At 44.7% G+C, this 21,576-nt stretch overlaps 2 protein-coding genes across 2 annotated transcripts in view; both read right to left on the bottom strand.

The window, feature by feature from the left end:
* Xrcc5 (X-ray repair cross complementing 5) overlaps positions 1-2,051 on the bottom strand; it is an 82,930-nt gene extending 80,879 nt beyond the window's left edge. The window contains exon 1 of the mRNA XM_048458974.3: positions 1,913-2,051. Within this exon, the coding sequence (XP_048314931.3) occupies positions 1,913-1,933 (21 nt within the window). The 5' untranslated portion in view covers positions 1,934-2,051. The remainder of the gene's footprint in view (positions 1-1,912) is intronic.
* A 1,947-nt stretch (positions 2,052-3,998) lies between these two features.
* Positions 3,999-21,556, bottom strand: Tmem169 (transmembrane protein 169). Its single transcript, XM_048459316.3, has 3 exons — positions 21,471-21,556; positions 9,249-9,649; positions 3,999-6,599 (listed from the first exon to the last, which is right to left on the bottom strand). The coding sequence occupies exons 2-3, from the start codon at positions 9,517-9,519 to the stop codon at positions 5,977-5,979; spliced, it is 894 nt and encodes a 297-aa protein (XP_048315273.1). The 5' UTR covers positions 9,520-9,649; positions 21,471-21,556; the 3' UTR covers positions 3,999-5,976.
* Between the last annotated feature and the right edge of the window lie 20 nt (positions 21,557-21,576).

The raw sequence follows: 21,576 nt of genomic DNA, 5'->3' as shown, positions 1-21,576 counted from the left end.
GACTCTGTGGGAATGTTAACTCCCACTTAACCTTGCTGTTAATGCAGTCAGGCATAAAACTGTGGACTACATGAGGTCTAAGACTATTTACAGATTAACAGTCTTGATCCTACCAGCCTTATCTGTGCTTTGTGCTGAGCAGACAAACTATGAGCAATTCTAGGCATCATATATGAGAGAAAGATTTAAAAGGGACCAATGAAGAAGGTACCCTTTTCGGAGTCAGTTATAATGTCTTTAGAGGTGTTTGGAAAGCCTGCATGACCTCCTGTGCTACAGAGATGACCCCTAAATCTGACCTTTTTTACAACACACAAGGGATTTGTGTGTTGTAAAAAAGGTCTATTTTCTCTTAGTTCATAAAGAATGGAGCCACACTGGGAAATGGTACTGTACACCTTTAATCCCAGCACTCGGGAGGGAGAGGCAGGTGAATCTCTGTGCGCTCCAGGCCAGCCTGGTCTACAGAGCTAGTTCCGGGACAGCTAGGGCTGTTACACAGAGACAGAGAAATCCCGCCCCCCATAAAAATGGAACCATATGATGCAGTGATATTAACAGATTTCAGAAGCAATGACAATTTATTTGGGAATGAACAGTAATAAACTACAGAGTACCTTACAGAGGAATTCAATTTATACCCCATAGGGATTTCCCTCAACATCAAAATCTTTTTTTTAAGAAAGAATCACAAAATACGCTGGCTGTGTTTATTTATTACATGTCCACAAAACCTATTTATAAACTAGCAAACACTAAAGGACCAGAAGTCTTTTGTCAAGAATTAGAGAGTCAGAAAAAGACATCAAAGAATTTCACAGTATGAAAAATCTGGTCTGGAAGAATGTCTGTGATACTTCATTTTCTGGAAGCATTAAGAAAACAGGGACGAGAGACTTGGGGAGTACAGCGACTCATTTCTACACGGAAGCAATACAGCTTTCAGGTACATCTGCCACAAATAAGCCCTTCACAGGAGTTACAGAGTTTTCAGGAACTGAAAGAGCAAAGGAGGAGAGCAACATCATAATGAGTTCATAATTTAATTAAAATTTCCCAAGTGGGGGTGGCGGAAAACAGAGACTGGTTATTCAAACCCTATCTTGTTTGCCTGTATTAAATGAATGGGTGAGTGGATGAATGAATGAATAGCAATTACACTTTCTCTGGAGGTCAGAATATCACTTTAAAACTCACTGTAATTTCCTTTATCAATCAAGGAAGCCAGGGGTCATAGATTCTTAGCAATGTGGCAGATTTCTTTTTTTCAGGTCTCTGAAAATGGCTTGGGTTCACATCTGTATTTTACCACCTATGGAAATCGTGACCACGTTCTGAACACTTCAGTTCTTCGTACCTTGGTTCTTGTACTTACAAAGCTAAAGACAATAATCTCATCTCAGGAGTTGGTGTGAACATTTAATGAAATTGGAATAAAAGGCTTAGCTCTGTGCTTCACACAGTAAGCTTTCAAAAAAGTCGAGAAACTAAATTATTAGGAAGGTAATAATATGACACTACATTTTTGAGTTATTCACAGAATCCCTATCTCAAGTTTTACAAGCCTGTCGCGTAGGAGATAATCCTGGATAGTATATAGATTCTTACATAGATTTTAAGAACCCAGGTTCAGAAGCGGTAAGGGGTGCCTGCGTTAGGAGGTGGCGTGGATAGAAAGTAGAAGGAAGGCAACTAGGGACGGCGGGAGGATGAGGAGCAGAGGAAGCAAGAGGGAGAATAACAGGGGCGTGAAGGTGGATAAGGCTCAAATGCACAACTCCAGACCCCAAGCTTTTCGCTTTGGGGCATCCATCCTTCAGACTGGTACAGTTGCGAGCCCACAGTTCCTGCTACCGAACCACCCTCTGCGGATCCCAGGCTTGCGTAAGGCACAAAGGCCAGCTGTCAGTACCTTACTACCGGACCACGCCATGTCGCTGGTCCACGGGCCTTTTGGTTACTTTTCCCGGACGGAAACCTACAGTGCGGCAACTCAGTTCCGGGTGGCTCTTAGGCCTAGACTTCCGGCTCGGCGGGCAAGAGGCGGGGAAACCCCCGCTCATGGGCTGTGAGCATGCGCACAATTCCCTCCCTGCTTCTCTAGGTAAGGCTTTGTTCTGAGGCATTAAAATCGCGAGTACTGGGCTGGTGAACTCGTGAAACCATTTGTCTTCAAGTCTAACGACCCCAGGCCGACTCCAGGGACCCACTTGGTGGAGAGAAAGAACCAACTCCTGCAAGTTGTCCTCTGACCTCCACGTGTCCCACACATCACAATAAATAAATCTCAAATGAATAAATTTAATAGTAAAAAGTAAACAAAGAGGGCTGGAGAGATGTCTCGGCGGTTAAGAGAATTGGCTGCTCTTTCAGAGGTCCTGAATTCAATTCCCAGCAACCACGTGGTGGCTCACAACCATCTATAATGGGATCTGATGCCCTCTTCTGGCCTGCAGTCATGCATGCAGACAGAACACTCATACTTTTTTTTTTTTTTTAAAGTACATAAATTTTTAAAAAAAAGTAAGTAAATAAGGGACTGGAGGAAATGGGCCACAGATTAAGGAGTACTGGTTTTGCAAGGGTGAGGAGTTCAGGTTCCAGTACCCACATCAGGCAGTTAAAAGCTCCAGTTCAATAGACATACCCACAATACAGATGCATGCACACACGATTTTTAAGACTAAAAATAAATAAATAATTGCGAATAGTGATCACTGAGCTAATAGTGGTCACTCCAGCTAGCATTTTGTGTTGATACTCTGGAGTTAGAGTCCCCTACGTAAGAGGAATTCAGAGAGTCACTTAGCTCCTCCAAAGGCCTTCTAAGCAGGATATTAAAGAAAGACTACGCAGGTACCGTGACCTTAGGACCAACTGCCAAAGGAAAGAGTGAGCCTTCTCCGAGTAAACAAAAGTAGAAATTTTTTTTTCAGCTTTGCAGACAAAATGGGAAGTATAAACACCTGGGGGGTGGGCAGGAGTTGCTGGAGAGATGGTTCAGTGGTTGGAAGCACTGACCATTCCTCCAGAGGCCCTGGGTTCAATTCCCAGCAGCGACAGAGCAGTTCACAACTGTTTGGGGCTCCAGTTCCAGGGGACCCGACAGCCTCACACAGATATACATGTAGTAAAAACACCAATGCACATAATAAATAAATAAATTTTTAGAAGAAAAAAAAAACCACCTAGAAGGTGATCTCTTTTAAGAGCTCCCTGGTAGCTCGGAGTAGCTGTGGCTGAAAAATTGGCTCAGGAAGTCTAAGACGTCTTTTTCTGGAAACGGAGGCTGCCGCTGGCTCTGAGTGTTTGTCACTCCTTTTCACAGGACTCACCCAGCGGTCATTCCCTTCTGACGACGCTACACAGAAATTGTCTGTTTTCTCTGAGTCACAAACAACAGGTGCATATCTTTGTTCTGACGCTCATGTGGTCATCACTTAGGTTGTCCACACTGTTGTGTGATAAGATATTTTCTGGAGAGGAAGTAAGGCACACAGATAGGGAGACCATGGCAGATCAAAGCACAGGATACCACCGAAGTCCAATGTGGTGAAGAAATGAGTCCTATGGTGGAGTTTGAAGTGTGTATCGCCATACCTGACTCTAGGGCTCTTCTGAAATTGTTTCAGTTTTGTAAGTCCCTAGGTCAAGGTTGACCGCTATGTCAGGTTCATCTTGGCATGCTTTGGGTGGATTCTTACCCTCGCCCCAATGCTTCTTGTCATAATCATTGCTTTCCCTAACCAATGTGACTGACAGATAAATGTGATTGCATCTTTAAAATAAGAGTTAGGTTAAAAGGTGACTCGGAAACTGTTCATCTAGATAGAATTCCCGTAAATCTGTGGTCCACAGAAGACCAGAACATCAGATAGAAGATCCCTTACTGAGACCATCTCACACCCACAGAACCACCAACAGGCTTGCCTTTTTGTGTAAACAAAAGTATTCAAAGCTATTGGGGGAACCTCAAAAACAAAATAGGTAAATCTTAATCAGATTTTATTATCTTTATTTCTATTTAAATTATTCATATCTCTGGAAATGCACCAGAAAGCACCACAGCTATTCTCAAAAATAATACTGGACACATTTTTCTTTTCTTCTGCTCAAGCTAATAACAGGATTGTTTTTTAATTCTCTGAAAGCGGAGTTCAGCACCATACATTAAATGAATGTCCCTGGCTGGCAGTTGGGGGAGTTTGATCAACCCCTCTAGTTCAGTTCATGGCAGTTCTTCAAAGCACTTCTTTCTGAGACAACAAAAAATGAACATCATCCCTTCTTGTAAGAATTCAAACTCCAGAACTCGCCGATCTCTTAGGACTTGACATTTGGAAGCCAGTACACTCTTAAGAATGAACTTGTTTCTTCCATCCAGAATCCTTTCACCTGTATGGATCTGATATGTCACTCCTAGTTCTGCCAGAGGAGCTTCATGCTAGAAAGGGCTGAGTGAATAAGGCTCCCGGGTTGGATCAAAGCACAAGCTAAATGAGATTTGTGCTTTGAGTTACTGATCCCTGCTGGGTTAGTGTTCGGCAGATTCTCATTCTCTCTCTCTCTCTCTCTCTCTCTCTCTCTCTCTCTCTCTCTCTCTCTCCTCTGTCTTTATAGATTAAATATTGTCAATCCCTGTTCCCCCTTCCTTCCCAGGAAGAATTATACTGTGATTATATGACTGTATGCTTCTACCTAATGGGTTTTCTAAAGAAACCTGAAACCACATGGCGAAAGTTAAGTTGCCAAGTACATGAGATGCTACTATCTAAGGCATATGCATAGTGTATGTAGTTCATATCTATCTTTAAATTCTCTGTGTAAGACCAGGGTCAAAATAATGAATAAACAAATAAATAAATAAATCTGCACTCGTAGTTTGGAATTCTGAATCATCTAAATACCTATCATAAAATGTAGACTCTTACCCACCTGCTAAAAAGCCATTCTCCCTTTTCCCACAAGTTCACATAACCCCAATATCATCTAGGAATGTAGCTACCCAGGTAAAAGATTACATTTCCCAGTATCTTTTGATGGTGAGGCCGTGTGACTATAGTGTGGTCGATGAGATATTATGAATATTGACGGGGGCTTTGTGCCCTCCTTTGCTTCTTCTGTATTTTCCAGAAACATTGCTATGATGTAGATGGACAGCTAGAGACCTAGTCAGCTTTTGGAAATCAGAAACTGAAGACACATGTCCTGAGGGCCACATTCCACCACCCAGTGAACTCCAGGTGACATCACAGGGTCTTGGGATGGTCCACCTACAGACGTCTATATAAGAAGGAAATGGATTTCTCTCTTGTTTGGTTCACTGATGTTTGGGGCTTTAACTACATGTCATTCTCTCTAAGCATAAAGTGATGCACACAGTTTATAGCTTAGCTCCCTAAATATGTCATTCCAGCTCCAGCTATTTTCCAGGTGGATTTGGTTACTCCTGAGCCTCTTTTTGAGATTTTTTATTTATTTATTTTACGCATATGAGTACTCTATTGACTTTATGCCAGAAGAGGGCATCAGATCCCATTAGAGATGGTTCTGTGCCACCATGTGGTTTCTGAGAACTGAACTCAGGACCTCTGGAAGAACAGCCAGTGCTCTTAACCGGAGCCATCTCTCCGGCCCTACCCCTGAGCCTCTTTATCCTTTCTGTCACATTTAGGCACACACTTCCCTGGATTACAGGCACCAGTGACACCATCGGGCCCCTGAAGGAATTTATAATGGATCTCCATATCCCAGATAAATGGTCATTTTAGGGCAAAGAGTCAAGACACTTTTGTATATCAGATGAACTGCTTTTCTGTTTCCTGCCCTCTTGGAATAATGAAGATGGTGGGAAGGCCAATGTGAGCCAGGATTTTCCAGGACTGTAAAGGGTATTGGATGGTTTAAGGAAAGAACCTGCTAGAACTGTAGAACGACTATTGACTACTAGGGCCTGGGAAAGAAATCAACGGAGGTTTAGACCGTGGAGGTTTCTACTCCCTGGATGGGGTCCTTGTTGGAGAGATTGCCGGAGGTATTGTCAGACTCTAGCAGCTCCACAATGCTGTAGGGAGAACAGTCCTCCAGGCCCAGCTTGCTGCAGAGCCAGCCGCAGAAGCCTTTCTCCATATCGCAGGCAGCTCGCCACCACGCTCCCCAGGACCACGAGAGCTGAACTACCGCAGCATAGAGCCCCAGGGAGGAGGCCATGGCCATGATGAGCACCGGGTAGAGGAGAATGAGGCAGGGGCAGTAGGAAATCTTATGCCAGAAGGTCCTTTCCTCGTTATACACAAGGAAGATGTTGTACCAGGTGATAGTGCCATAGTAGAAGGAGACTACAAAAGAAAGGACGAAGACCACCGGCAGGCAGACCAGCGTCCAGAGAACCACGTGTGGGCCCTGGTCTGCCCCGACCTGGCAGGTCCTCCTTCCCTCCGGGGCGGCTTCCCGGGACAGCCCTTTAGGTTTGGTCAGTTCCTGCAGCTCCTTCTCCGTCAAGGTGACGTGGATATCCACCATCTGACCCTTTTTTTTCCCTCGCGTGATGGTCCCCGTTAGTGTGACATAGCGGCTGTCCGAAGGCATGTTCCACACACCTGCAGGGCACAAAAGAGAGTCGAGAACTGAGGAGATCACATTTCCTCTCAGTCCCATCCTGAAGCGGGACCTGAACAGGAGCAGAACCAGTGAGTCAGCTGCGGGCTTAAAGTGGCTCTCCCTTGGAGGGCAATCTCTGTCATTATCACTCCCGCAGACACCGATGACTCCACGCGTGTGGGCCCTGACAAAACCGTGGGCAAGATTAACTTGTTCTTCCTACTGTTGGGCCGTTTCTCTGTACCCCAGCCTTGGCACAGTCTCTGTAACATGCAGATTGGTGAGGAACCTCACCAGACACCATTTTATCATGACCTTGCTTCTGGGTAACAAGTGCTATGAAGGCATTATTTGTGGCTATTAACCTGCACATAAAATGTGTGTGTGTGTGTGTGTGTGTGTGTATGTACACACTGAGGGAATAGTCCATCCCCTCCTTCTCATCCCAGTCCTGTGTTTCCCTGAGATGCCTGTAGACACGCCAGCTCTTATATTTTGGGTATTTATCTATTTATGGTTTTCCAAGGCCTCAAACTCACTGAGATCTGTCTGCCTCTGCCTTCCGAGTGCTGGGATTAAAGGCGTGCACCACCACTGCCCAGCATCCAGCTCTTATATTTAAACTATAAATAATACCCACCCACTACACACACACACACACGCACACACACACAAACTAAACATATATAATAAAAATAATTTTTAAATATATCTATATAAGAATTAACAATATGTCTGCCTTGCTTGAAAGTTCCCCTTAACGTAGTTCCCATCCCCCCATATGCCCTTGCTAGATGCACCAGGGTCCAGCCTGGCTTCCCTGCTGACCTTCCACCATCCTTCCCCTGGTTCTCTCCACATCCTAACAAACGCCCCTTCCCATCAATAGGCCAGTATTGCTCTCACCTCAAGTCCCTTGCTGTTACAAAAAAACCCAAAAAACTCTGACCGACATCTTTCTTACCTGGCTCCTTCATGTTCCTTGGAGGAGTTCAAATGTCACTCCTTTAGAGGGGTCACTCCTTTAGAGGGGTCTCCTGCGGCACAAACCCACTCCAGCAGTGATCATCTCCCCAGTGTTGTGGATTTGCTGTCTTTGGAACTAATGCCACCACCTGAAGTCATCTTCCTCACTGCCTGTCCTCCCAGGGTGGAAGGTCAGCTCCGTGGGAGTAGAGGCACGTCTCGCGTCATTCACGCTGGGCGTGTGAGTCTTAACACCCATCTGAACACGAGTAGGTCTGTCCACTGCCGCACAGTAATTCTTAACATAGATAACTCGCATATTTGCTCCTTAATGGCAACAGATATCCTTAAGCAGGCAGAGCACAGGCAGAATTTCATGGTGGAGATATGAAGAATTTCTGTGACGTGACGTGCAGTATGCATATTTCGAATCTTAACAAATATTGACCAGTTCCTACAGTGTGGGAGAAGTGACTAACCTGAGCTTAAGGCATGTGAGAGCATACCTAGTTCCACACAAGGATGCTATCATATTTCACACAAATTTCGACAATCTTGAATTGTGAATAAATACTGTATCTCACTGATATCATAAATTATCGTCTGTGCTGGCTAATCCAATGTCAACTTGACACACAAACTAGAATTATCTGAAAGGAGGGAACCTCAATTGAGAAAATGCCTGCATAAGATCTGACTGTAAGGTATTCTCTCTTTGTTTATTTTTTTGTTTGTTTGTTTGGTTGGTTTTTTATTGTTTTGTTTTTGTTTTTTTGAGAGAGGGTTTCTCTGTATAGCCTTGGCTGTCCTGGAATTAGCTCTGTAAACCGGGCTGGCCTTGAAGTCACAGAGAACCACTTGCCTCTGCAGGGATTAAAGGCATGTGCTGCCACTGCCCAGCTAAGTATTTCCTTAATTAATGACTGATGGGGGGAGGGCCCAGTCCATTGCGGGTAATTCCATCCCTGAGCTGGTGGTCCTGGGTTCTATAAGAAAGCAGGCTGAGCGGGCCACGAGGAGCAAGTCTGTAAGCAGCATCCCTCCATGGCCTCTTCATCAGCTCCTGCCGCCAGGTTCCTGCCCCGTTTGAGTTCCTGTCCTTTCTTTGATGATGAACAGTGCTGTGGAAGTGTAAGCCCATCCTCCCCAACTTGCTTTTATTCATGGTGTTTTGTTGCAGCACTAGAAACCCTAAGACATAGCCTCTTGATGTGGTGTTGCTGTTGGTGGTGGTTTACTTTTTATTTTTCAGACATGGTCTCACTGCATATCCCAGGATGGCATCCAATTCATAACCCTTTGCCTCAATCCCAGCCTTCCAAGTGCTTGGATTATAGATGTAAGCCACCTCCTGGCTGCCTTTCCATAATTATTAAGAAACGTAACTGTTGCTCTTTATCCCATTTATGTTAAGTGGTGAGTCTATAAATCAGCTTCTTCTCTTACACTAGCAATTATGAAAGGATAGATAGATATTCCATCTACCCAAAACAGAGTGTTCCAGGCTCTAAGTAACTCCTATCAGTATAATTAATAAAGATTGCAACACCTCAAGAAATTCATTACCCAAAAAAGAAAAAGAAAAGAAAAAGGCCAGTGAGCAGGTGCCTGTCTCCTGGAGGAGGGACCCTGATTTGGCTTTCTTCCGATGACTTTGAACAAGGGGCTCCAGAGAGACTCACCGTCATCCACAGGGTAGTCCAGGAAATCCTCCCCTTCCTCCTCTTTAGGCCGATCTCCACCTTCCGATTCTTCAGGCTCTTCATCCATCTTCTCGTTATCTGACCGGTAGATGATGATGGATTCTGGGCGAGACTCTTTCCTCTTCTTCTTCCTGCGGCCCATTGTGGATTCCCCATCCAGGGCCAGGGCAGCAGCCACTGCCCGCCTCAGTGAGCCATGGTGGGGGCTTGGGAGCTGGCCCTGGCTTTCCGCTGGTGCTGACTCTTCCATCCCCGTCCTGAGAAGTAGCCCAGCTTACGTTAGATGAGTTTGACTTGCTTGAGCAAACTCAAGGTCCATGAATCGCACAGCTTCTACCTAGAAAGGACTGTGCAAACATGTCCCCAAGGATGCATGCGACCTAAAAGACAGAAAAGCAAAGCATCAGCTGAAATCAAAGATGGCAGACTGGAGGGAAACGGGGAAGTCAACAAAGGAGGGAGGGGTCCATGGAAATCCTCTTTCAGTAACAGATGACAAATAAAATTTTAATATTACCTTTTGTCATTCGTAGACATGTAGTATTGCGAAAAACCCACCAGTCCCGTTAAAGGGTAGAGAGTATAAAAAAGTTAGTGAGGAAGTCTACGGGCAGGTAGGAGTTAAAAAACCAATCTTACTCTCATCGTTGATGGAGACTGGCATGACTGGAGCCAATACTTTGTACTTCTGACTGCCAAGAATACATCCCAACAATGCCCGAGTGGAAGAAGAGTCGTGGAACCTCATAATTGCAACTCCTTTGCTACGTGGGAACCCTGTCTCCTAGTACAACATGTACTGAGAAAGTTGCGAGAACCTGGAAGAGGTGCTCTTACTTTCAACACTTCATCCTCTCTTCTGCATGTAAACCAGAAAGAAGAGAAAAGAACACGCATCTTATGGAAAAAATACGGGCCCATTACTTATGTTTGCAAACTCACCTTGGGCTAAGTTTGATTTTCTAGGTCAGTGGTTCTCAACCTTCCTACTACTGAGACCCTTTAACACAGTTCCCCACGTTGTGGTGATCCAGCCATAAAATGATTTTTGTTGTTACTTCATAAATGTAGTTTTGCTCCTGTTATGAACTGTAATGTAAATATCTGATATGCAGGGCATCTGGTGTGCGACCCCCGTGAAAGGGCTGTTTGACCCCAAAGGGGTCGATACACACATGTTGAAGACCACTGTTCTAGGAGATTGAAAGTCTTCATCTGGAACTAAAATGTTAAGCCAAGGCATGCCAAGAAAACCAAGACAGAGGAGCTCTGTCCTCTCAGCTCAGCCGCCCACTCAGGAGGCTGCAATCTATTTCCGAGCGTGAGCCGTTCCAAGGGCTGCTGTGACTGTTGCTGCTACGGAGTGAGTATTAGCAACATCCAGCCTGACACACTTAGGGAACCAGCGGCTGACAGTCTTCCAAGGAGAAAAAGAAAATAAAGCTGTTATTGTAGTAAGCGCTAACCGCTTACGACGGGACTCTTTCTATTACGTGGGAACAATAAGTACTTTAATGTGTCTTCCTGGCACATATCACCTAGTTTCAACAACAATAAAGCTATTCCAGGTCAATCTTGTTTCTTCATAGTATTTAACAACAAATCTTAAACACTTCCTTTCTACTTCAATATGTAAAATAAAATAAATAGGACAACAAGATGCCTCAGAGGGCAAAGGTACCATCGTGCCTGAATATCTGAGTTGGATCTCTGAAATGCACCATGATGGAAGGAGAGAACCAAACCCCTAAAGCTGTCCTCTGCCATATGCAATCCCCCAACACACACACACACACATACACATACATACACACACATACATATACACACACACATACATACACACACATACACACACATACATACACACACACATACACACACACATACACACACATACATACACACATACACATACATACACACACATACACACACACATACACACACATACATACACACATACACACACATACACACATATACATACACACACACTCACACACATACACACACACATACATACACACACTCACACACATACATACACACACACATACACACACATACATACACACACATACACACATATACATACACACTCACACACATACACACACATACATACACACACACATACACACATACACACACACATACACAAACACACACACACTTTAAAGCCCCATGATAGCAGTATTCTGTGTAATTTTAAAAGTCATTCTTTAACATCATTATTAATTAAATTACCATTAAATAGAAATCTGCTCAAATCTCCCTGTTCTTACAGAGGGGTACTACATCTTTCTGTCTATAGCAGCACCACCCAGTGGGACTTTCAGACATTGCATCTGAAAAGAGGCTGGGCAAATAAGGAAGGGTTTGTTTGAGTTTTTTTTTTTTTTCTTTCCTCCAAGACACGGCTCTGTGTAACCACTGCTGTTCCAGAACTAGCTCTGTAGACCAGGCTGGCCTCAAACTCTCAGAGATCTGCAGACATCTGCCTGTCTCCACCTTCCAAGAGCTGAGATTAAAGGCGTGAGCCACCACACCTGACTCATTTTTGGTCATTTTAAGTAATTATGCCCACCTTTGGATGGAGGTTTGTTTTGTTTGTTTTTTTTAAAGTTTGTGTATGCATGTGTGTACATGTATGCCATGTATATGCAGGTGCCCTTTAGACGGGTATAAAGTGGCCACTGGTGTCACAGCCACACTGTGACACAGCTTCTTGAGTGTCAGTTTTACTAAAGGATTTGGATTGTAGGAAACATTATTTTATTAAGCACAGACACTTGGGGAGTAGGATTTTATACCCATATACATTTTTAACTAGGAAACTTGGAATCCTTAGCCTTGGGGAGAGCCATGTCTTCCTTGCCTCTCCATGTTGGACCATTTTGGTGAGGAGCCCTGATTTAGCTCACTAGTTCCTGAGAGCCATCCAGCATCGTCATGTTGGGCTCTTTGCTCTGGCAAGGCCATCTGCTCTGACTCTTCCTGGAGAGAATGGGGCGGGGGGGGGCTCCTAAACGCCTTGGTCCAGTGAATTCACAGCCCAACAACCTGGGAGATCAGCTAGACGTAAGAAGAAGACGCTTGGCAGAGTCTGTCTTCATTCAAAACTGAAAACTCCAGCCAGATTCCTTAACTTTTTTGCAGAAGCAGCAATATTAGTGCAAGTTTTTTTCTAATTTAAAATAACTTTTATACCACATAACCTGATTGTATTCTTTTCTCTTGTCTTGGTTTGGTGATTTTTTTTTTAAGAATGCAAGTGTATTTATTATGCATGTGCAAGTAACACACCAAAAAACACAGTGCCTTCTGTGATGAGACCCTGGGGGTTTGTGCTGTTTAGGGAGTCCTTTAGGCATGATTGGATATTAAAGGGTTATAGAATATCTTCCCCTACGCCTCACCTTTAAGAATGCTACCCAGAAGCACCTGATTTATTTCAGGCAGTTAATTAAGGTTAGGATATAAAGGCAAGGCTCAACAATCTGCTTATCCATGGGGATTACAAAAAAGTGAAAGGGCAAAGGGCAAAGGACATTTATCTACTGCCTGGAAGGTCAAAACTGTCATTCCGCGGAAAACAAATGCACCCAAAGTTTGGAAATACAGGAAAGAAAACCAAACCCAAAACCAGCTCTGTGCGTTAGCATTTGAAGAAGTATGATTCAGAGTCCTTCCTGTCACACGGTAATATTAAAGATGCATCATTGTGCTTCAGACTGGATGACAATCTAAGATGTATTTCTCCTTGCTTGTCCACAGCCACACTCCACTTTGGCTGTGCCTACTGGGCCAGTCCACTAGACACTGAGACTATCAAAACAAATAAGGGGAGGAGAGACTAAACAATTGAGACTAAATGACACTACAGGGTGTGCATTTGGCATTAGAGCCAAGGAAATACTCAGACAGAATAAGAAGGAAATGAAGGATTGAAGAATTAGGAACGAAAATAGCGACAGAAAACCGGAAACCCACAGCTACTGGGAGCACACATTCTCAGGGGCCCTGGGAAGACAGGGTTGGGCATAGACTCCAGCAATTCTCAACAATAAACAAATAATTTGAAAATGGAAAGTTTTTGGTAAATAGTTTAAAAACTTCCCTACCATTAGAGACTGTCACTGTATTTCATAAGCTATTTTTCATAGTATGCTTACTAATATATAACAACAGGGCTTATTAATATATAACAAATTATTAATCTGTTATTAATGATAACAAATATTTGCCTCCTCCACCAAATTTAAAATTATGTTAAAAGTGCATAGGGTGGGGTCCTGAGGTTGAATCTGGGAGGAGTTAGGGGGCAGAGTGGGGCTTAAGTATTATCAAAATACATTATATATATGATTTTTAAAGAATTAATAAGAAATATTATATTAAAACTCAAACATAAGCTAGGCAACAGTGGTGCACACCTTTAATCCCAGCACTCAGGAGGCAGAGGCAGGAGGATCTCTGTGAACTCAAGGTCAGCCTGGTCTACAAGAGCAAGTTCCAGGACAGCCAAGGATACAGGGAAACCCAGTCACAAAAAAAAATCAAACATAAATAATTCCACTGAACATGGATACCAGACAAAGCAATGTAATGCGTAATATGAACTGAGCATGAACATGTCAAAGACATAGAAATGGCCCAAAGTCCTCATTCTGGTGCACAGAAGCAGCCTAGTGTTTTCCCCAACTACAGCCTCAGATGTGCTGTGGGAGGCTTTCTCACAGACATTAGAATACATCTCAGACTCACACCCACTGTCTGACAGCCAGTCACAGCAAGACCTCTACAGAGCTGACAGGTTTAAAAAAAAAATGGCATCAGCCCTTGCTGACAGTCTGTTGCCAAGAGAGACACTTATCACTGGTGTTGGGTGTGTTCCACTTCTGCAGAGGGACAAAGTTTAATCAACCACAAGTGGACTCCTGACATTGCCAGATCTTCAATTATACTCTGCTCATTGCTGTACTGAAAACCTCGGGGGAGACAAGAACTTAGAGGACAGTAGTTGGTAGTCGGTTTATTCAAGGCCAACCCTGAGGAAAACAGGAGAGATTTTCACGTCCCTCCTTCACTTGGCTCAAGACTTTTATGGGGTATGAAGGGGTCACAGATCATGGGTGGGAAATACCCATGCTGGATGGTGTTTCTCCAGGGCCTCATGTTTGTCATTCCTTAAGAGTCTAGTTGAAACTAGCTGGGTACGGCATATGTGCCTTTAATTCCAGCACTTGGGAAGCAGAGTCAAGCAGATCTCTGTGAGTTCAAAGCCAGCCTGGTCTACGTAGTGAGAGACCCTGTCTTGATAAAACAACAGCGAGTTTAGTTGAACTCAGCTCTACCTCCTGGACAGCATCTGCATCTTCTTTCCAGGCAAACACTTTTCTGCCATCAGGTTTCTAAGAATCGAGGGGCAGGAGTGTCATTACAGGGTTCTGTGTGAGCTCCCCAACACCAAATAAATTGTCTTTACAAGTAACAACAACAAAGTGCATGCCAGGGGCTGGGAAGATGGCTCAATGGATAAGAGCTCTTGCTACGAAAGCAAGAGGACCAGACCAGTTCAAATCCCTAACACCCATATGAAAGCCAGGCACGGCCATGTGCCTTTAACCCCAGAATTGGGGTGGGGGAGTTCCACAACACCTACCATGTGTTCTATATTCTTAACACTTAGCTACACAGCTCTTCGTGTTGTGGATTATGAGTGGCATCGTGAGTTCTCCTTCATCCCCACAGGCAGACAGTAAACACGCAAAGGTCAGGAGCTGCCTCGCACCTCTTCGTCCCTAGTGGGTTAGACCCATACCAGAAGGTCAGTACGCACTTGTCGATTGCCTCTCTGAATGATGTAAGCAGTTGTTAAAAGAGGAGGGTCTATACATCCTGGGCCTTGGGTTGGCTCATCCCCACATCTACCCCATCTATGACCCGCTGGAGTGTGTGAAGAGACTGGTCCTGGGGAATGACAACCACAGCACCGCCATGACTCGGGACAACCGCAGGATATCTGAGAGGAGTTCTGGCACATGATGGTGTGCCAGAGGCCTTGAACCAGATCAATGACTCATTGCAACGAACATTTGCAGATGGGGCTGACCGAATGAGAGGGTGCACTGCAAGACACACCAACGCTTCCCACGCCACTAGGATGGCTGAAGAGGTACTGGAAAGACAGAGGAGTGAGGTGAGGGAGGGTTGTTGCTTTGTTTTGGTTTAAATTAATTTTGGGGGACATGCTGCAGCAGTCAGTGGCAGATATAGAGGGACTGGCAAATGAACTGGATTAGGGTAAATTATGTGAAATTCACAGATAAATCAATAAAGGATGTTAGGGGGGTTAATTCTCTTCCCTGTTTTTGTGCACATAGCATGCTATAGTGTTTGGTGTGAGAAACAGACTCTGAATCTCTCTCCAGCATTCTGGATTCTATAAGAGGGTAAAATAAATCCTCCACGTTCTCAAAACTTTAATCAACAGGATCAAGAGAAGAGACTCCTTTTTGGAAACAAGGCCCATCCTCCATATCTACTACCAGTTCAAAGTCTGTTCATCAGCATGGGAGTACAGAACGTTAACCTCAAACTGAAATCTTCGTCATCCAGGGGATCAATAGATGTTGAAAAATACACTTATACTCTAGAACTCATTCTTAGAAAAATTGGTTTTAGAAGCTGGTGTGATGATGCACGTCTTTGATCCCAGCACTGTTAAAGGAATGGTGGGCCGCTTCCCGCCACCCGCCCGGCTAGCTTTACCCGAAATAATTACATGGAAACTGTATTCTTTTAAACATTGCCTGGCCCATTATCTCCAGCTTCTTAATTGGCTAACTCTCACATTTTGACTAACCCATATCTAATAACCTGTAAGCCACCATGAGGTCGTGGCTTATCGGGAGGATTCTAACCCATGTCCATCTTGGGCAGGAGAAGCATGGCTTCTGCCTCATTGCCTTTTTCCCAGCATTCTGTTCTGTCTACTCCACCTATCTAAGCTGCTGTACTATCAAAAGCCAAGGCAGTTTCTTTATTAACCAAAGAAAGTAACACATAGACAGATGACCCTCCTACATCACAGCGCTAGGGAGGCAGAGGCAGGTGGATCTCTGAGTTCAAGGCCAGCCTGGTCTACTGGGTGAGTTCCAGGACAGCCAGTGCTACACAGAAAAACCCTGCCTAAAACAAGAAAGAAAGAAAGAAAGAAAGAAAGAAAGAAAGAAAGGAAGGAAGGAAAGAAGAAAGCAAGGAAGAAAGAAAGAGAGAAAGAGAAAAAGAAAAATTGGTTTTAAGCATTGGTTTCTAGTCTTGCTGCCTTAGTCAATCCTTCAATTACAATTAAATAAGATTTTTGGCCAGGTGGTGATGGTACACACCTTTAATCCCAGCACTCCAGAGGCAGAGGCAGGCAGATCCTTGTGAGTTTGAGGCCAGCCAGGTGCAAGAACAGGCCTGAGCTCTCCGACCTTTGGTCAAGGCGCAACAAATCCACATTCATGGGTTCCCACAGAAGCCAAAAGAGGGGATCCTATTCTGTAGGACTGGAGTTACAGGTGACAACGAGCTTCCCGGTATGGGTTCTGGGAACCAAACTGGGGTCCTGTTGGAGATCAAGAAGTGCCCTCAATTCCAGAGCCATCTCTCCAGGCCCTAAAGTTAAATGTTTAACTTGTAGAAAGATAGTGGGTTCATCAAAGGCACAAAGGAAAGCCAATGTTAACTCAAGATTATTACAGCAGAAGAGAAAAGAAAATCCAGTCTGCAGGTGATTAAGGTTCAGTTCAGCACACTGCCTCGCTGCCCATGGCCCACCTGGTCCTTCAGAGCTTTCCTATAAAGGCCTTGGAGCCTCTGGGTTCCCTATAATGAACCTGAAAGGATGGTAGTTCCCTGCCATCTTCTTGGTTTGCAGCCTTTCCAAAGGAATGTTTCTCCTTCCCTAGCAACCTGTCCCACTCTCTGGATTTTTTGGGTGGAAAATGAAAGAATTCAGTACCCCAGGCTGGTGGTGTGGTCCTGTGCTCTCCTGCTCTGAAAGCTAAGGCAGGGGAATTGCAAGCTCTGTGCTTGCCTGAGCTACAGAGTGAAGTCAAGGACACCCTGCGCAACTAGGTAAAGCCCCTTCTCAAGGTAAAAAATGAAGAGGGCTGGAGAGAGTGCTCGCCCCATATACACAAGGCCACTTTGCTCCGTATGCATAAGGACTTAGGTTCAATCCTTAGTAGGAAGAAAACTACACAGAAGCTGATTTAGCACCATCTGTCTACAAAGGAAACAGTTCCTGGGAGCAGAGGGAATTGTTTCTGAAGACATAGTACGCTCCTTACTGAAAGAACTGAAAATGGAAGCAGGGAGTCAAGGTCATGACAGGGAAACCCACAGAGACAGCTGACCTGAGCTCGTGGGAGCTCACCAACTCTAGAGCCTGCTCTGGGGAGCCTGCATGGGACTGACCTAGGCCTCTGCATGTGTGCGACAGTTGTGTACCTTCATCTGTTTGTGGGGTTCCTAGCAGTGGGATCAGAACCTGACCAGTCCTTAAGCTGGGTTTGGGACCCCAATCCCCACGCTGGGTTGCCATGTCCAACATTGACGCAGGGAAGCAGTTTCTGCCTCAACTTGATGTGCCATGCTGTGTTGACTCCCATGGGAGGCCTGCCCCCTTCTGAATGAAGACAGAGGGGGACGAGGTGGGTAGAAGAAAGGTGGGGAGAGGGAACAGGAGGAGAAAAGAGAGGGGAAACTGTGGTCAGTATGTAAAATAAATAAAAAAAATAATGAATGAAAGAACTGAAAAAAATTAAAAATTTTTAAAAAGGAACTGAAGAATTGAATTTTTTATTTGACTACTGTGGTACCTATGGTGGTGACTACTCCTCCCACCCCACCCCGACCCGACCCCTCCACTCCTACGTGCTAGAAGATAAGATTGAACAAAGACAGGGAAACCCAACTATCCCATTGACTGTGCTGTATTCCCCAGGCCTAGAGCAGTACCTGGCACACAAGGGCTCAGTCAGCACTGACTGAACAGTCTGAGAGGGCTCTTGCTGTGAGGCATAGGGGGAGTCAGGGGCCTTACTGGTTTCCTTCAGCACAGCAGTTCTATGAATCTGCCTGTTGAGAACCCCACAAGCACCTGTCACTCTGAGCCAGCAGCTGCTTTGCAGAGGGGGAGAAATGATGTTCACCAGGAAGATGGGGAGGGGGAGGGGCGGGGAGCTGGGTAAGCAGGGAAAGCATCTCAGCCAAGAAAGGATGCCACCACTAATGGGGTGTGACAGCACAGGGGGTGCGGATGCATCCTGGTGACAGTAAGCCAGGACAAAGCGGGCAGCCATGCAGAGCGCCAGAGAGCAGCGCTGGATTTGACCAAGGGAGTCACCAAAGCAGCATGGTGGTGGGCTCAGGTCGGGGGTGGCTCCTGAAGGGGGCAGAATTAAAATCTGAGAACAAACAGCTTCCAAGTGAAATTGCTGGGTGTGCTGACATTTAGGGGCTAGCAGATTTTGAAACCCTAGAGGCAGAGGGAGAGACAAAGAGAACATGCCTGCTTATTTTAAACAAAGGAGCCCTGAGAGACCCCACACTTCTGAATCACAGGTTTTCCTGGGGCTGAGGGGGGAAACTGTGACTGCTCAGCCTGCAGCGTCCACACAGATGACAGGTGGTACCCTGTCATCCCATTGGGCATAACTGCCTCATGTCCTTTTCACCTTCTCACTTGAACCCCTGCCTCAGTCTGCTCAGTGTCCACACTCAGTATTTTTTTTTCTGTTAAAAAATATATGAGGTAGGGGAGAAGGAGGTTTAGCTCCAAGGAGGAACGGTGTGCAATCCACATGGCTGGACTTAAACAGGCAAAAGAACAAACATCATGTATCCCTTTATCATTGGGACCAGAGAATGGGAAATTATATTTTTCTGAAATGATTCTTCAGCACTTCTACTTAAATTTCTTTTTAGGGGACCGTGGAGATGTCTTAGAAGGTAAGGGTACGAATTTCTATGCAAGCATGAAAATCTGAGTCAGATCCCCAGAACATACTGGCTTGTAAGCCCAGGGTTAGAGGGTGCTGGACAGAAATGGGAGGGAGGGTTGCTGCGACTCCCGTCAGGTAAAAGGGAGCAAGCTCTGGTTCAGTGAGAGACCTTGTCTCAAGGGAATAAGGTTGAGAATGATTGAGAAGGGCATTCAACATCCTGTTCTGATTTCCACAGACACACACACGCACACACACACACAAACACACACAAAAAAAATTACATTTAAAAAAAGGTTAAAGTGCTGCCATTTTTAAAATGTGTTCATAAGCACATAACTGGTATAAACAGAAGGGTAATGGAGCCCTTGGCCAACTACCCAAAGATAGCCAGATAGCCAGAGAGTTTTAGTACTTCCTTTACATGGGTTGGCTAGGCGCTATCGGCAAGTAGTTAGAGGGTATCTTCTCCAAAAAAAAAAAAAAAAAAAGGTTAGAGAAGGGCAGGGGAGGTGGAGGGACCAGGAGGAGATGAGGTTCTCCCAGAGGTGCTGTCTTGCTGGTCGGAGAGACCCAGGGAGAGAAGCAATGGCTAATTTTACTCTTAACTCTCTGTGAGTTTTAAGTGGTGACTCCAACCCCCGCCTCTTGAATGGTTTGTGGCTTGCTACCTGGAAAGGGAGAACAGAATACCCCCACAAACTTACAAATGCCATTATTCCTGGAGTAAGATCAATGACCTAACATAGTCCCTACATCTGCCAAGTTCACGAGTCACAAATAAGAAGCAGAGGTAAAGGTGCTTGTTGCTAAGCTTTGTGTCCTCCCTTCAATTCCTGGGACTCATGCAAGGAGAGAAGTGACTCCTGCAGTTTGTCTTCTGACAACCACACTCGTTACACACACGATAGATAGACAGATAGATAGATAGATAGACAGACAGAGAGACAGATGATAGATAGATAGATAGATAGATAGATAGATAGATAGATAGATAGACAGACAGATAGATAGACAGACAGAGAGACAGATGATAGATAGATAGATAGATAGATAGACAGATAGATGATAGATAGATAGACAGACAGACAGATGATAGATAGATAGATAGATAGATAGATAGATAGATAGATAGACAGAGATAGATAGACAGACAGACAGATGATAGATAGATAGACAGACAGACAGACAGATGATAGATAGATAGATAGATAGATAGATAGATAGATCAACAAATAGATAGATGATAGATAGATAGATAGATAGATAGATAGATAGATAGATAGATAGATAGATAGACAGATAGACAGAAGGGCTGGGTATGGTATCACACGCCTTTAATCCCAGCACTCCAGAGGCAGAGGCAGGTGTGTCTTTGAGTTCCAGGTCAACCTAGTGTAGATAGTTCCAAGACAGCCTTGTCTAAAAATAAAAAAAGAAAGAAAGAAGGAAAGAAAAGAGAAAAAGGAAGAAAAGGAAAACAATAATAATAATAATAATTAATTAAAAACAAACAGAATGTGAGTAATAAATTATTCCTTGGAACCAACTCAGAGCAGAGCTGTTTCCTGCTGAAGGTATGAACTGGAAGGCAGGTTCTCAAACACAAACCTGGAGATGAATCTTGCAAGAGCCATACAACAATTCATCTCTTTTTTCCTCTATGTGGCCCGGATGAAACAGATTAGATCTCAAATCCAGTGAAGGGTGCTTCTTTCTTTCATTTCTGGGTGGGGCACAGAGGAGGTAAGAGTGGGTCTAAATCTATTTCTTTTTAATCACTCATTATTTAGGCTCTGAGGACAATTGCAACTGTATGTCCTCTCCTGACCCACACCTTCTCTTAGACTCCCTGAAGATGCAGAGATCTGGGACCTGGGTGTCTGTCTTCCCTTCTGCTAACCTAAGCCTTTCCCAGTTCCTAGCCACCCGCACACTGCAGCTGGAGCCCAGACAGACGGCCGTCTGCTGTAGAAGGACACAGCGAGGGCCCAGACCTGCAGCCTTTCTCTACACAGATGCCCTGGAGATTTAATTTTAATTAACGGTGAGAGCTATGGCCCCAGGATTGGATTTTCAGAACAGAGAACATCCTTCCCATTTCTTTTCTTTCTCACTCTCTCTTTTCATTCCCCTCTCCTTTTCCCCAATGTCATCAATATTTAAAAATAAATATGAAAAATCGAACGAGGAGTCTCACCCACACTTGCACTGGGACCCAGGAGGGAGGCGGGAGGCGGAGGATGCAGAGGGCTGCAGGCGGCCGCCAGGAGCGGTCCAGCTCTGGGAGGATGCCTAGTGCGTCG

The sequence above is a fragment of the Myodes glareolus genome, chromosome 1, assembly GCF_982192425.1.
Source record: "Myodes glareolus chromosome 1, mMyoGla1.1, whole genome shotgun sequence".
Taxonomy (NCBI): domain Eukaryota; kingdom Metazoa; phylum Chordata; class Mammalia; order Rodentia; family Cricetidae; genus Myodes; species Myodes glareolus.
This window is presented reverse-complemented; position numbering and strand designations above follow the sequence as displayed.